Source organism: Oncorhynchus nerka, linkage group LG27 (assembly GCF_034236695.1).
Source record: "Oncorhynchus nerka isolate Pitt River linkage group LG27, Oner_Uvic_2.0, whole genome shotgun sequence".
NCBI lineage: Eukaryota > Metazoa > Chordata > Actinopteri > Salmoniformes > Salmonidae > Oncorhynchus > Oncorhynchus nerka.
Window position 1 is genome coordinate 65862692 of NC_088422.1, and position 14974 is coordinate 65877665.

General features: G+C 40.9%; 1 protein-coding gene across 1 annotated transcript; it reads left to right on the plus strand.

Annotated features, from left to right (window-relative positions):
- The first annotated feature begins 2313 nt into the window (after window positions 1–2313).
- LOC115112166 (trace amine-associated receptor 13c-like) lies at window positions 2314–14441 on the plus strand. Its single transcript, XM_029639013.2, has 3 exons — window positions 2314–2707; window positions 10584–10937; window positions 11662–14441. The coding sequence occupies exons 2-3, from the start codon at window positions 10670–10672 to the stop codon at window positions 12579–12581; spliced, it is 1188 nt and encodes a 395-aa protein (XP_029494873.2). The 5' UTR covers window positions 2314–2707; window positions 10584–10669; the 3' UTR covers window positions 12582–14441.
- The last annotated feature ends 533 nt before the right edge of the window (window positions 14442–14974 follow it).

Below are 14974 nucleotides of genomic sequence, written 5' to 3' on the forward strand. Positions count from 1 at the left end.
TATCTTTACTTTTACTCAAGTGTGACATTTGAGTACATTTTCCACCACTGCAAGCTGACTGTTCTTTCCAGCTCGGACAGAGATACACTTTTACGCCTGCTATTTTAGGTTAGATACACACAGACCACATAAACCACATGAGAGATGTACAGACACAACAATGAGAGAGGGATAGACAGTTTGTGAAAGTATGCCTTATCTCAGCCTGGTCTCATAGACTAGACGTAACATAGTAAATGTAAATCCGAGACCTCCAAATTAGTATGATGTGTTATGTTTGGTATGGTTACATAAGACAGAAGGTTAATTATGGCAAAAACAAAAGTTAGGTGGTTGGTCGGGGTGGATGGGTCTAGCAACCCAAAGGTTGCGTATTTGAATCTCATCATGTACAAATGTAAAATGTTTTGCTAATTAGCAACTACTTTTTAGTAGTTAGCTAAACCTTCCCCTAACCTTATCCCTTTAACCAAACTCCTAACCTTAACCCTAACAATAACCCCTAACCCTATCCTCTAGCTTAGCTAACGTTAGCCACATAGTTAATGTTAGTGTTAGCCACCTAGCTAACGTTAGCCACAACAAATTTGGAGTTTTGCAAATTCAAATACATATTGTATTATTTGCAATTCATAACATATTGTACAAATTGCAATTAGCAACATATCATATGAATTGTAATTCATAACATCATACTACATTGAACAAAAATATAAACTCAACATGTAAAGTGTTGGTCCCATGTTTCATGAGCTGAAATAAAATATCCCAGAAATGTTCCATACACACAAAAAGCTTATTTCTCTCACATTTTGTTTACATCCTTGTTAGTGAGCATTTCTCTTTTGCCAAGATAATCCATCCACCTGACAGGTGGGGCATATCAAAAAGCTGAATAAACGGCATGATCATTACACAGGTGCACCTTGTGCTGGGGACAATAAAAGGCCACTCTAAAATGTGCTGTTTTGTCACACAACACAATGCCACAGATGTCTCAAGTTTTGAGGGAGCGTGCAATTGGCATGCTGACTGCAAGAATGTCCACCAAAGCTGTTGCCAGATAATTTTATGTTAATTTCTCTACCAGAAGCCGCCTCCAATGTTGTTTTAAAGGATTTGGCAGTACGACCAACCGGCCTCTCAACCACAGACCACATGTAAGGCGTTGTGTGGGCAAGCGGTTTGCTCATGTCAACGTTGTGAACATAGTGCGCCATGGTGGCGGTGGGGTTATGATATGGGTAGGCATAAAATACAGACAACGAACACAATTTTATCGATGGCAATTTGAATGCTCATAAATACCGTGACGAGATTCTGAGGCCCATAATGAGGCCAATGTTGTTTTATGTATCTGTGACCAACAGATGCATATCTGTGTTCCCAGTCATGTGAAATCCATAGATTAGGGTCTAATTAATGTATTTAAATTGACTGATTTCCTTATATGAACTGTAACTCAGTAAAATCTTTGAAATTGTTGCACATTGCATTTATATTTTTGTTCAGTATAATTGGAATGTCCCAGATTTCGTTTACTAAGTTACATCTACCCCCCCAGTCCAGGTTGGTTATCTACTTTGAAGAGCAAGCCAAATAATTTTGTCAGACAGCTCTGCAACATACTTAGGCAGGCTTTCCAAGCTGAATAGGATGACTAAAGACAGTACAATATGGGGAGAACAGAGATAACGTTGTCTGGCTAGCTGCTACTGCCTGAGCAGAGATGAGAGGATGACTTTAAGGAATTAAAAATAATAAAGCCATCAAATAAAAACTAAGTAATATACACAACTGAAATATTGTAATATTTATTAGTAATCTCCTATTTTTCTATTGATGTCTACCAAATGTGGATCTGACAGAAAAAAATGTGAATGTTCACTGTTGTTGGCTTCAGAATTTCCATGAAAAAGCTCTAAAATCATTTGAATGCCATTATTTCATAATGCATTTCATGTTAAAAAAATTATCGTAAACAAAATAAAAAAACATTAAAAAAAATAATAATTGCGAACCGAAACCGAATCGACCTCAAAAAACACTTATCGCTCAGTACTAGTTCCACGTAGAACCCTCTGTGGAAATGGTTCTACATGGAACCCGAAAAGTTTCTATCAGGAACCAAAAGGGTTCTACTTAGAACCAAAAAGGGTTAGTCAAATGGTTATCTTATGGGGACAGATAGCACCTTTTTTTATATGAGTGTAGAGAGCACACAAGACATAAGGCATATAAGTCGCTTGGAGTGGTGAGAGACAGAAGGGGGAGGGGATGTGGGAGGGAGAGTGTGGGGGAAAGAGACTGGGAGAGAGAAGCTGCTGTGTGTGGACTGTGGCTTGCAGCTGCAATTGTGGAAGAGCGAGAAAGCGTGCTCATGTGAGAGAGACTTAGAGACTACCAGAGAGAGAGAGAGAAAGCAAAAGAGGGTGAGAGAGAGACAGACAGAGATAGAGAAGGCTGAAACACAGAGAGTGAAGTAAATAAAGAATGCAAGAAAGACTGTACAGTGACGCAGTGCTTCTCTGTCTACTTTAGGTGTACGAATTCTGTGGAGGCAGCGTGATACAAGGACTATACATTTCCTGTCTCCTTTCAGCCGGATTTACTCCGAAAAGGGCATCAATGACCATTGGACCATATACTTCTCCACAATATTGCAGGCACTAAAGGTGGACTTTTAACAAGTGCAGTGACAATGCAGGTGAGATTCTCTTAATTGTTTATATACTGTTCGTGTGTTCAACTGCATGTTGTACTGAAATTATAGTGTTTGGTTTGCTAGACTTGAAGTAAGCCTTTTTATTGAAATGAATCACTTGTGGTGCATGTCATTTCTATCTGTTTATAATCTGGAAAACTGAATATCTACCAGATGCTGAGTTATGTATATTTCATGCGCATGCAGACTGTATGTTATGTTTGCGGTAAAAAAATAAATATTCAACAGCTTCTGTCTGAAGCCATATGATCTGTCGACAGAGGCTGTGTTGTTTAGTTCAACCGTGGTAATGAGCTGCTACTATGCATTTACTTATAATCTGAGATATATTTGATATGGCTTCTAGGTAAATAACAAAAAAACAAAGATGTGCTTTGGAAAGTGAACTTTTTATAATTGAGTGTAGAGAACAATGACGTAGTGTATCTCTGTATCGCTCTTCTTTCCCCTCTCTCATACCGTACACACAGATACAGTCACACTCACAGTATGTGTTGCCTTTGTTCATTAAGTCCTGTGCTGCTGTCTCTCCCGAGAGCTGTAGACAGCAGGATAGTTGATGGAGTAACGTGCTCTGGGTGGGGTGCCTGTTCGTTAGATGAGTGTGATTGAGACCACAGTATATTGACAGGGAGTAGAACAATGAGACTACTGTACATGATTAACAAACACAACAAAGATCAACAGCGCAAGCGAGGAGTCACCTATAGATCAACGGATAGCTAGATTAAGGAATAAAGTGCTTTTCACAATGCTCTGCACACATCCTGCAACAGCAAAATAAAATGGATGGATAGAGAAAGTAAGAGGTAGATGAGAGAAGGTGTGGAAAGGGAAGGCTGGGAAGAGATATGCAGTATGGGGAGTCTTCATCGATTGGGTGGACTTTGGAGAAGGGTAGAAAGGAGGCGAGGGAGTGTGAGAGAGATGAATGAGTCACTGCGCTGTGTTCTAGTACAGCTAGGCCATGGCGTGGGGGGACATCGAGTAGAGATGGCCAGTCCATTATTCCTGCTCCAGGGTGGGAGCCCTGACCTAGCCCCTAATCCAACAGCCTTCTCCACGCCTTGCCTCTCACCCAAGGAGACCGCCACACAAACAAATATACATCCACTGCATGCATGACAAACACGTGATCAGCCCCGTGGTCCGTCAGCCCTCCTTACCCAGCTAGCTACCACTGCTCCTCATAGGTTCACCACACACTTCTGCCTACCACTTAGGCATTTCACTTTGCACAGACGCCTGTATATCCATTTTAATTTGTATCAAGGACATTTGTTCGTCTATTGTTATACTGCTTCTCCTTTGTCATTTGCATTGTTTTGGAGTTTGTAAGATTATTGTTTTGTTGTAAAACTAAAAGATTGTGTGGATGAAGTCATGTCTTGCTGTGAGGATCAGTTGTGTATTTGTTGTGACAGTGTCCCCCACAGCCTCAGGCATTGCTATGGGCACACAGGGGACATTTCCGCCTGTCATCTCCACTTTAGTTACAACCAGACGGTTAACAAGGGTACAGATCTTGTACCTCCCCGAAGCTCAAAAGATAAATCTGTATGCCATCAAACAAAATGCTTCTGTTCTTTCGTTCAGTATTTTTATTTCAAGTCTTAGTCGTGCTTAATCCTCATATAATTGAGATGGAATGCTCAGTTTAATTTATAATAATAGCTGTAATCAGATTTTCTCTATCCCCACCATTTTGACTCAGGGATCTTACTGGCTATAAATCTCAGTTATGTGCAGTAGTGGGAAAAGTACTGAATTGTCATCCTTGAGTAAAAGTAAAAATACATTTTTTTAATAGAAAATTACTCAAGTAAAAGGGAAAGTAAAAGTCTAAAAGTATTTGGTTTTAAATATCAAAAGTAAATGTAATTGTTAAAATATACTGAAGTATTAAAAGTACAAGTATAAATCATTTCACATTCCTTATATTAAGCAAACCAGACAGCACATTTTTTTAAATGTTTTTTTTTTTACAGATAGCATAGCCAGGGGCACACTCCAACACTCGAACATCATTTAAAAACAAGGCATTTGTGTTTAGTGAGTCCGCCAGAGGCAGAAGGGATGACCAGGGATGTTCTCTTGATAAGTGTGTGAATTTGACCTTTTTCCTGTCTTGCTAAGCATTCAAAACGTAACAAGTACTTCTGGGTGTTAGGGAAAATGTATGGAGTAAAAAGTACATTATTTTAGCGAAGTAGAAGTAAAAATTGTCAAATATAAATAGTAGAGTACAGATACCTCAAATGACTTAAGTAGAACTTTTAAGTATTTTTACTTGAGTACTTTACACCACTGGTTATGTATCATTATATAAGAGCGTTAAATATTGCAAGTTGAGCTTCCACCTCCCATTATGGCCTGAAGAGTAAATTGCTACTCTTAGTAGAGCTATTTAGTCATGGTGATTGGTCTATAGGCATGGTCCATAATGAACAAAACAATGCAGCCTCTCTGTCCATGTTGGATTCATTAGCTTAATTCAGCCTGTTGCACACACACATACATCTGTGTTTGAAGATTGCATGGAGAAAAAAAAACCTTTGAATGTGCCGTGAAGGTTAAGGGCTCCATTATTTTGTGTGCATTATCTTTAACATGTGAGGCGTGTCACTTAGGCTGGTCCTGCTGGGACATACTGATAGTTCCCATGGCACTCATCTTCGATGTTAATTTAAAAAATGCACTCTGGTTTGTGAGGTGAACTAACCTTACTACCTGGCTTGCAGAGACAAGGTGCTGTCAATTTAACCTTTTATTTTGACTAGGCAAGTCAGTTAAGAACAAATTCTTATTCACCAGGGAACAGTGGGTTAACTGCAGGGCAGAATGACAGATTTTTACCTTGTCAGCTCAGGGATTCGATCGGTTACTGGCCCAACGCGCTAACCACTAGGCTACCTGACGCCCCAAATAAACTAGATGTAATTAGCTTGAAGAATACTGTCAGTCCCTGGAGAACCCTTGATCTGTGTCCCTAACGTAAGATGAAGTGGGAGTGCTGCTGCCTGAGGAGCTGCAGCTGCAGTCAATATTAACTGGGCTATTTTTACCCCATTTTGTTTTCCCACTGAATTGGTCTTTTAACCCAAATATATATGAATTCTAGTCAATGGACACAATAAGCAAAAATGTGTGAGATGTTTGAAATGATTCCCTTAGTTTTGGGCAATGATAACTAGGACTGTAAATGTAGGAGAATTGTGAGTTGTTTTCACTCAGTCTGATTCACAATTGTTCTTTTACACATTTCCACATTCACTTTTTTTTACTGTTTTCTTGCTTTCTGCTCACGGCAGTCAGTGTAAAAATCCATGGTCTTGTTGCGCTGATCTGTCAGTGTTCCCTCCAATCGCCTTTTTCTTGCTAGATGTCTGTCTCTCTTGACATCTTCATGCACATCAGTCAAGGGGATATTGTGTAGGAGATTGAAAGGCATTTATTTGTCATCTGAAACCAAAATCTGGTTCTGAATATTGAGTACTCTTGGACTCAAAGACAAGCATAAAAATGTTACGCAATAAGATTTAGAAGGAACATTTGGCTTTCATCTTACCTCATACAAAAGGTACCTCTGAAATATGGACTATTTGATTACATACAGTCAAGTCCCAAATTATTGGCACCCTTGAGAAAGATTGGCAAAAAAATACTGTATAAAATATATAATACAAATACTGATCTACAGTATTTGAATGTAAAAAAAGGGACATTTATATTATTTTATACTAATGCAAGTGCTCAGAGGAAGAGATTTTGTTTAACAAGTAATAAAAGAATACTCTAGCATCCTCCCCTTGCGAGGATAACAGCACAGCCTTAAACATTTTTTGGAGAACACATTGGGAGGGATCTTAGATGACTCCTCCATACAGAATATTTCCAGGTCCTTGATATCCTTCGTCTGCGTTTATCGACTGCCCTCTTCAATTCAAACCACAGGTTTTCAATGGGGATCAAATCCTGAGACGGCCATTTAAAAATGTTTATTTTGTGGTCAATTAACCATTTCTTTGTGGATTTTGATGTGTGCTTGGGGTTATTGTCCTGCTAAAATATCCACTTGCGGCAAAGTTTCAAGATGCCTCCCAATGTGTTCTCCAACCTTCTAAAACATGTTTTTTTTAAAAGCTGTGTCGTTATACCTGTATTGAAAACAGGGGATTCAGGAGAAAGATATTATCCCATATTGATGTCACCTGTTAAATCCACTTCCATCCATGTAGATGAAAGAGAGGAGACCGGTTAAAGAAGGATGTTTAAGCCTTGAGACAATCGAGACATGTATTTCGGAGGGTGAATGGGCAGGACAAAAGGACATCCAGCCAACTTGACACAACTGTGGGAAGCATTTGAGTCAACATGGCCAGCACCCTTTTGGAAAGCTTTTGACACCTTGTAGAGTCCATGCTCCAACGCATTGAGGCTGTTCTAAGGGCAAAAGGGGGCGGGGGGATCCAACAACTGAAAAAACACATTTTGCCCAGGGGATCCGTGGAAGTTTAGAGGGTGTAATACAATGTAATATTATTAATCTACAATTTATGTTATTAAACCTTGGGCAACATGGGCCTATTGGTATCCACAGTACTCCACCTATTACACATTTTTCATCTCAATACTTCAATACTATATATTTTTTTACATAAATGCACTGTAATTTAAAGAAATTGTTCAGTGAAAATTGAACTTTTCAAAATTGATGTTCTGTTAACTCATACCCAAATAATTTTTGACTATACTCGTATTTGTGGCCGACACATTAATTGGAGACAAAATACTTTAAAAAAGCAACCTCAAACTTGTATCTCAAACAGACCTTTTCAAAAATGCTTTTTAAATGTGATTTAAACATAATTGGTTCAAGGACATACATCTGGTGTATTAGAAGCATTTATTGGTACCATGATTTGACTTTTTATTTATTTCACTATTATGGGGGATCCTGTTTTCTGATCACAATGCCTGCAGTGGCGTGGTCGGCCTTGAACTTCCATGGCTTCAATGAGAGGTGGCAGTCTGTCACGTCTACTCCTGCTCCTCCCCTCTGGTGTTCGACGTCGCCAGTATACGAACCACTGGTCCTGGGATCCATCATTATGCACACCCGGCATCAATCATTACAAGCACCTGCACGTTGTCATGAGGCACACTTAGACTCAATTACCTTACTTATTACCACCTCTATATCTGGCACTCCCTTAGGTTCCTTCCCCAGTCAGTATTGATCCTGTGTTCATGTAAAGACGCTCCTGTTATGTTGTCTCGTTTGTTGTATTATTAAACGTTTCACCTGCTTCTTGACTCACAGCGTCTTCGTTACACAGTCGTTTTCTCTCTGCCTCATGACAACGTGTAGAACTGCAGGATATTAGCTTCTTTTTTTCTCCAAGAGGAAGACCTTTAAAATGTTCCTTCCCAGGGCCCGAGACTTGGTTTGTCCGGCCTTGCACACAAAATCATGGTAAAACTCCTTAATGATATTTTTTTTTATCTCACTCGAGTTGTGTTCTGATTATGAGGGGGTCAGTGATGATTTGCTAATACAAAAAAGTTTGAGAACCCCTGGGATAGTGGTTAGAGAAGGGTTAGCTAACATGCTAAGTAGTTGCAAAATAGATTAAAAAAAAGTAGTAAGTAGTTGCAAAGTAAAAAAAGTAACCGTCCTTTTTAATTTCCACATGTAGCGAGCGAAGCGTTCGTGTTGTCCAACAAACATGCGTAGTAGCTGAGTCAGACAATGTCGTTTTCATGCATCTAATTAGCCTATTTCTCAGTGACAGTTAGGTGAATCAGTGAGTGAGTTGTTCAAGAAGCTTTATCTGATCAAGCTCGTGCCACATTACAGACAATAACCACGTCAGCAAAGCTACCACCTCGTCCTCGACTGACAAAACACAATCGCAGGTGGAAGCTAGTAGACCTAGTCATGCGGCAGCTAGCACTAAAGCTTCCCAGTCCCACCAGAGATCTCACTGCCCGGGCCTGGCAATGACAGTGGCCTTGCTTTCCTTTCTTCCTCCTCTCAAGAATAGTGACAGTTCCTCTAGAGAGAGTACCAGTCCTCCTCTTCTCCCAGAAAACCAAGCTGATGCCTGTCAGTGACCCAGCAGCGCTCATGAGTGACCCCCCCCCCCTTCTGTGTACACTGGTAAAAGCCTATGAGTGATGAGACTGATAGCCCACGACAGCTAGCCCCGAGTTCCAATGTGTAATATAAATGGGCTACCAGCTAAATACTGTATATAGCTATAGATATGCTAGTAGGCTTGACTGCATTGTCTGCATAATGAAACAAACCCTAGTAAGCTATTGTTTTGACAGTGGACTGATTATTTGGCATTAATAGACTGGTTTTATGGAGCACAAACTTTATATCCATACTGCGAGAGAGTGCAATGATGGCTGGTAGGCTATAGTCCTACAGGAAAGTTGTATATTCTAAAGAATATATGCTGTTGCATCACATTTATTTTACAATCTGAAATGTTTGAATTTTCCACTTTTAATTACTGAACAAGTAAATACATTATTGCCGCCAGCCAGCATTCGAAATAGCAGCATTGCGACACCGTAGGCCTATAGCTTCATGAAACATAAACGTTAGACTTAACATGAGAAAATGAGGACCAAATAAAAATAAACATGCATCCATTCAGGCAAAGCTACAGGCTACTAGAAGCACTAGCACCACATAATCTGAAAGGGGGGGGCCAACTCCGACTTTGCTGGGGGTCCAGAGAAACTGCGCTACGCCAGTGAACATAACATAACATAACATAACATACTGTACTCATTTGAGTGTCACAAATTTACATTTACTATGTTACGTCTAGTCTTTGAGGCCAGGCTGTTATTTTAGTCTTTTTTTCTCATTTTTATTAAGGGTGCCAATAATTTTGGACCTGATTATATATGGCAGTGAAACAAAACAACAGATCTCACAAATTCCCTAATCAAGCATTGTAATGTGCATTGAATATGATGTGCCTATGACAAATTTACAGTACAGTGCAACAAAGTTTCTATTGTCACGTACACAAGCACAGTGAAATGGCGTTTTTGCCTGCTCTTTCCCAACAATGCAGTAATGAATCAGAAGTACTATAAAAAATAAACACCATACATAAACCTGTGGGGTACACTGTGTACTTACAATGATTTAGGAAGTATACAGTACATGTAGTTTCCTTTGAATACATCATGATTGCCCATTTTGCAGTATATTCAACACATCAAAGGCAAGCAAATTTCTTTGTTGTGTAATAGAGGTTGTCCGTTGATGGGGATTTGTGAGGTGTCGTTAGTAGTGCCCATCTGCAGAACATACTGTATAGGTAACTGCCAAAATAAAGGAAACACCAACATAAAGCGTCTCAATAGGGCCACCACGAGCCTCCAGAACAGCTTCAATGTGCCTTGGCATAGATTCTACAAGTGTCTGGAACTCTATTGAAGGGTTGCGACACCAGTCTTCCACAAGAAATTCCATAATTTGCTGTTTTGTTGATGGTGGTAGAAAACGCTGTCTCAGGCGCTGCTCCAGAATCTCCCATAAGTGTTTAATTGGGTTGACATCTGGTGACTGAGACGCACACAAACCTTTTTCGGAAGCATCTGCTTTCAATAAACTTTGTATTCCTCATTTACTCAAGTGTTTTGTTTATTTTGGCAGTTACCTGTAGGTCATTTTAGGAAACATATAGCTAGATAGCACAGTAGGTGATATGAGTGTTATCGTGCAAATCAACTTTGTATTATGTGTTACATAGCAGTGTTTGTAGTTTTCCTTTGGACAGGTTTGATGGTTTACCTTGGTTTATAATGTTCCTGCTTGTTTCTCCAGGAGCATCTCGCAGTCCAGCACATGGGCACCAGGAGCACAAAGTTCTCCTAGTAGTGAGGTTTGTCCTGGGCCTCGTCCGGACTACCATGACTGACCTCCTGGCCAACCTGAGTGTTCCATGGGGCACACAGGCGATTGTGTGCCCCAACCTGACAGCAGCAGCCCTGGTTGTGCCGGGGTCAGGCAAGTCTCTGGCCCCCTTCTGCACCTTCTGCTGCTGTGGCCTGCTGAACCGTACCCTGGCCGTGGTGTTTATGGTCAGTCTGGCCTTCGCCATAGTGGTGGGCAACGTGGTCACGCTCACCGTCTTCATGCAGACAAGACAGGTCCGTACACCGCAGGGATACCTCAAAGGTAAAAAAAATCAATTAAAAAAACTCACTGATTCAGACTTGTTCATTCAGAATGAGCTCATTTACTCTCTAGAAATGCTGTTGATTTATGATAGGAGAGAATGGTAGTCACATGTCAGTTGCTTATGTTTACACACATGGGTGCAATATATTCACTGACATGGAAGAACAACAACCTTTGGTGTTCTTGACACTGAAAGGTGAAATTAATTTAAATTCAAACACCTTTCTGGTTTAATGTTCTGTTTCTAGAGTCGCATGTTTGTTTATGTTGCCTGCTAGTTACATTTAACTTTTTAGTAGTTTAGCAGATACTCTTAACCATAATTGCTCCTGTAAGTCGCTCTGGATAAGTGCCTTGCTCAAGGGCACAACGGCAGAGTTTTCACCAAGTCAGCTCAGGGATTCAAACCAGAGACCTTTCGGTTACTGGCCCAATGCTCTTAACTGCTAGGCCACCTGCCACCCTGTATTGGTTATATTGGCAGGATTAATTAAGACGATCAGTGCTTGTTGTTTAGCAGAGAACTAAATCAATCTTCAATGCTGTTCAGTCACAATCAGGGATCCCTTTGTGCATTGCCTCAAAGGACGCAAAACCATTTCCACGCAGCACTGTAGATTTGTTTTCCATGGACTTGAATGTAAAATCAGCTTTTAGGACACAGGGATTTGTACCGTATGTGGTTGAGTGTGAACTGTGAATGACCTTTCTCTCCTGACAGTCTCTCTGGCCATAGCGGACATGATGGTTGGAGTGCTGGTGGTTCCTTTCTCTGTCTACACTGAGATCTCTCTGATGATGACCAGCTCCTCTCCTGTCTGGTACCAGGGGGGCACTGACCCCTCCATGGGGGGCCTGGTGGGACCCTGGCAGCCCTGCATGCTGATTGGTCCAGTCTTCGCTGGCTGTACGTTTGTCTCCATCAGTACTATTTTCCTGATGACGGTAGAGCGCTGTGTGGCCATCTTATGGCCCCTACATAAGGACCACCTGGTGACACGGAGACGCACCCTGTTTCTCATCCTCTTCTCCTGGGCAGGCAGTTACCTTCTGGCCCTAGCCCCCCTCATCCTCAGCAACAACTTCACACTGGAGTACAGTGAGTGCAGCCGGATGTGTAACTATGTCCCACTGTGGGATGGAGTCACTCTGCCCTCTGACGCCAACATCCTCCTACTGTTCCCCGTGTTTGACTTTACGCTGCTGGGCGGCACCCTGGTATTCAACATCCTGTCCTTCACCAGCATCCGCCGCTACACACGCAAACGTAAGCTCATGTCAGAGGGGAATGTGGGGGTCGAGGGAGGGGGAGGCGGCTGCCAACATAGACCCTCCTTCTCTGACATCAAGGCCGCCAAGACGATCAGCATTCTGACGTTTGCCTTCACGGCTTCCTTCACCCCCATCGCTGTGTTTGTGCTGGGCAACGTGGTGGGCTTCACCTGGTGCAACTTCTCCTTTGTAGCCTTCTGGATCCTGACTGGGAACAGCTGCTGTAATGTGATAATATACAGTGTGAGAGACCAGCGCTTCAGGAAAGGAGTGACTCTGCTTTTTCAGAGGGAGCATTCACCTACCCACGGGGAGAAAGGCGGAGCTACCCCCCCCACTCACCTTGTGACTACAACCCCACCTCCTTAAACTATTTTGAAAAGACAACCAGTGCCCTTTTCTTTCACTTTACTATGGAGAGAGGGGTTTAATCAGCATTTAACTTCAGGTTCAAAAAAAGACTTTTTTTCACTGTGTCTAAATAATGAAAGATAACTGTAGCTACCCTATGTGGGATCTAGTAGTTGCCAGCTATTCCCAGCATCATTTAAATCATATGACTCAAGCTGTCTCATTGGACTAGGTGAGATACCTGTGGGGGATATCTTAATAACATGCACTTTATCATAGAGATGTAAGTAATGCATGGTTTTCATTTGTTTTGTGACCGTCCAGAAACATGTTAATTTTGCACAATTTTCTCTATAATAGCTTTTATTTTTGCTACAATACCATTATATTCATGAGGATGGCGTAATCAAATGTGAGTGAATGAATTGTAAGAATGTTTTGAATCTAAATGAAGAGAGATGTTGATGTTTTGTACAGTTATGGGCCATTCGACGGGTCTGTCGTCTGTACTACACAGTAATGCATAATTATGGTTAGGAATGTCATTCTCTTCAAGGTGATGTATCCTAAATAGGTACAGAAAGGTTTACATATGCAAGATCTTCTTTTGCATATTTGGATATTATTCTACACACGGGCTATTAGTTTAATGAGCTCTGCCCCCAAACAAGACCAAATTAAATCTGAACCAATCATAGATGTCTTTGTTTCACAAGTTTAGACATATAAGCACAGTAGAGTACAATACAGCACAGTACAGCACAATACAGCACAGTAGAGTAGAGTACAATACAGTAGAGTACAATACAGTAGAGTAGAAATCAGTACAGTAGAGTTCTGTACAGTACATTCTAGTGTACTGTACAGTACTGTGCTGAACTATACTCTACTTTTCTTTACTGTACTGTGCTGTCCAAACTGTGATTTGTGACTACTATTTCAAGGCACACGGCAATGTTTCTTAAACATACAGAAGGCAGATACATTTCTCCAAATGAAATATGTGTTGATATTAGTTGTCAGGGGTCTTTACATCAACATTATTGTGTTTTGATGTATTCTGATGTCTTTTTCTGGTAGCTGTTTTCTAAGCCCCCTTTTCCAGAAAATCAAAGCACTTGCTTATTCCTAATTTCTAGGACGGGAAAAAGGTTCAACAATATATATAGACTCTTATTTTTCTTTTGACACCCTCCTATTTTTTAAATATTTTTTTTAACCTTTATTTAACTAGGCATGTCAGTAAAGAACAAATTCTTATTTTCAATGACGGCCTAGGAACAGTGGGTTAAACTGCCTGTTCAGGGGCAGAACGACAGATTTGTACCTTGTCAGCTTGGGGGTTACTAGTCCAACGCTTTAACCACTAGGCTACCCTACCTATGACCTTCACATGTTGGTGTTCATGGGTCCTTTCACATAAAATGTACCTTATTCATCTCATGGATGCCAGTGTACACACGGAAAAACGAATATGAATGGTACAACAAGCAAAAATGAATACGAAGCATTATAAATTCACTGAAATAGACAACTATTCAGATGCCTTATCTTGTGTTTTGAGAGTGAACGACCCAGAAAGACCAAATCCGCTGTTTAAACTTTTCTGCTTAGAAGCTGTAAAGTTACACCATTAAAGGGGCTACATCCATCTCTGAATATTCTCATACCATTATAAGTATGTTGTTTATAAGATTATTATTATTATTCAAGGAAAAACATGCCCAAGATATTTACAGCACTTAAACAATGTTGATTGAATAAATGCAAATCAGTTTATTTAAATTCATATCATGTCTAACTCAAAATGACATGACTTAAAGTAAACATGCTAATAAACATTTTGTAGCATTTTTCAATAAACCTCACCCAAAGAAATCAGGATCATTTCCATATGAACTGTACTAAAAAGCTGTTTTGGATACATTTTGTCACAGTGGCAATGATAATATTTCATGACAATAAAATCTGTTTTGAAATATTTTACAAGCTTAGAGCCTGTACGGACTCAGGAGAAGCAAAGGTCGAGAGCCGTCGTCCTCCAAAAACACAACCCAACCAAGCCGTACTGCTTCTTGACACAATGCCCACTTAACCCGGAAGCCAGCCACACCAATGTGTCAGAGGAAACACTGTGCACCTGACAACCATGTCAACGTGCCCGGGCCCACAACAGGAGTTGCTAGTGCGCGATGGGACAAGGACATCCCTGCTGGCCAAACCCTCCCCTAACACAGACAGCGCTGGGCCAATTGTGCGCCTCCCCATGCATCTCTCGGTCACGGCCAACTGCAACAGAGCCTAGACTCGAACCCAGAATCTCTAGTGGCACAGCTAGCACTGCGGTACAGTACTTTAGACCACTGCGCCACTCAGGAGCCCTCTGTGTCAATATTTAAACACTGTACAGA

Coding starts and splice junctions, on each gene's coding strand:
- LOC115112166 (XM_029639013.2), top strand. CDS start 10,670: ATGACTGACCTCCTGGCCAACCTGAGTGTTCCATGGGGCACACAGGCG. Junction 10,938..11,661: donor ACCGCAGGGATACCTCAAAG/GTAAAAAAAATC, acceptor CTCTCCTGACAG/TCTCTCTGGCCATAGCGGAC.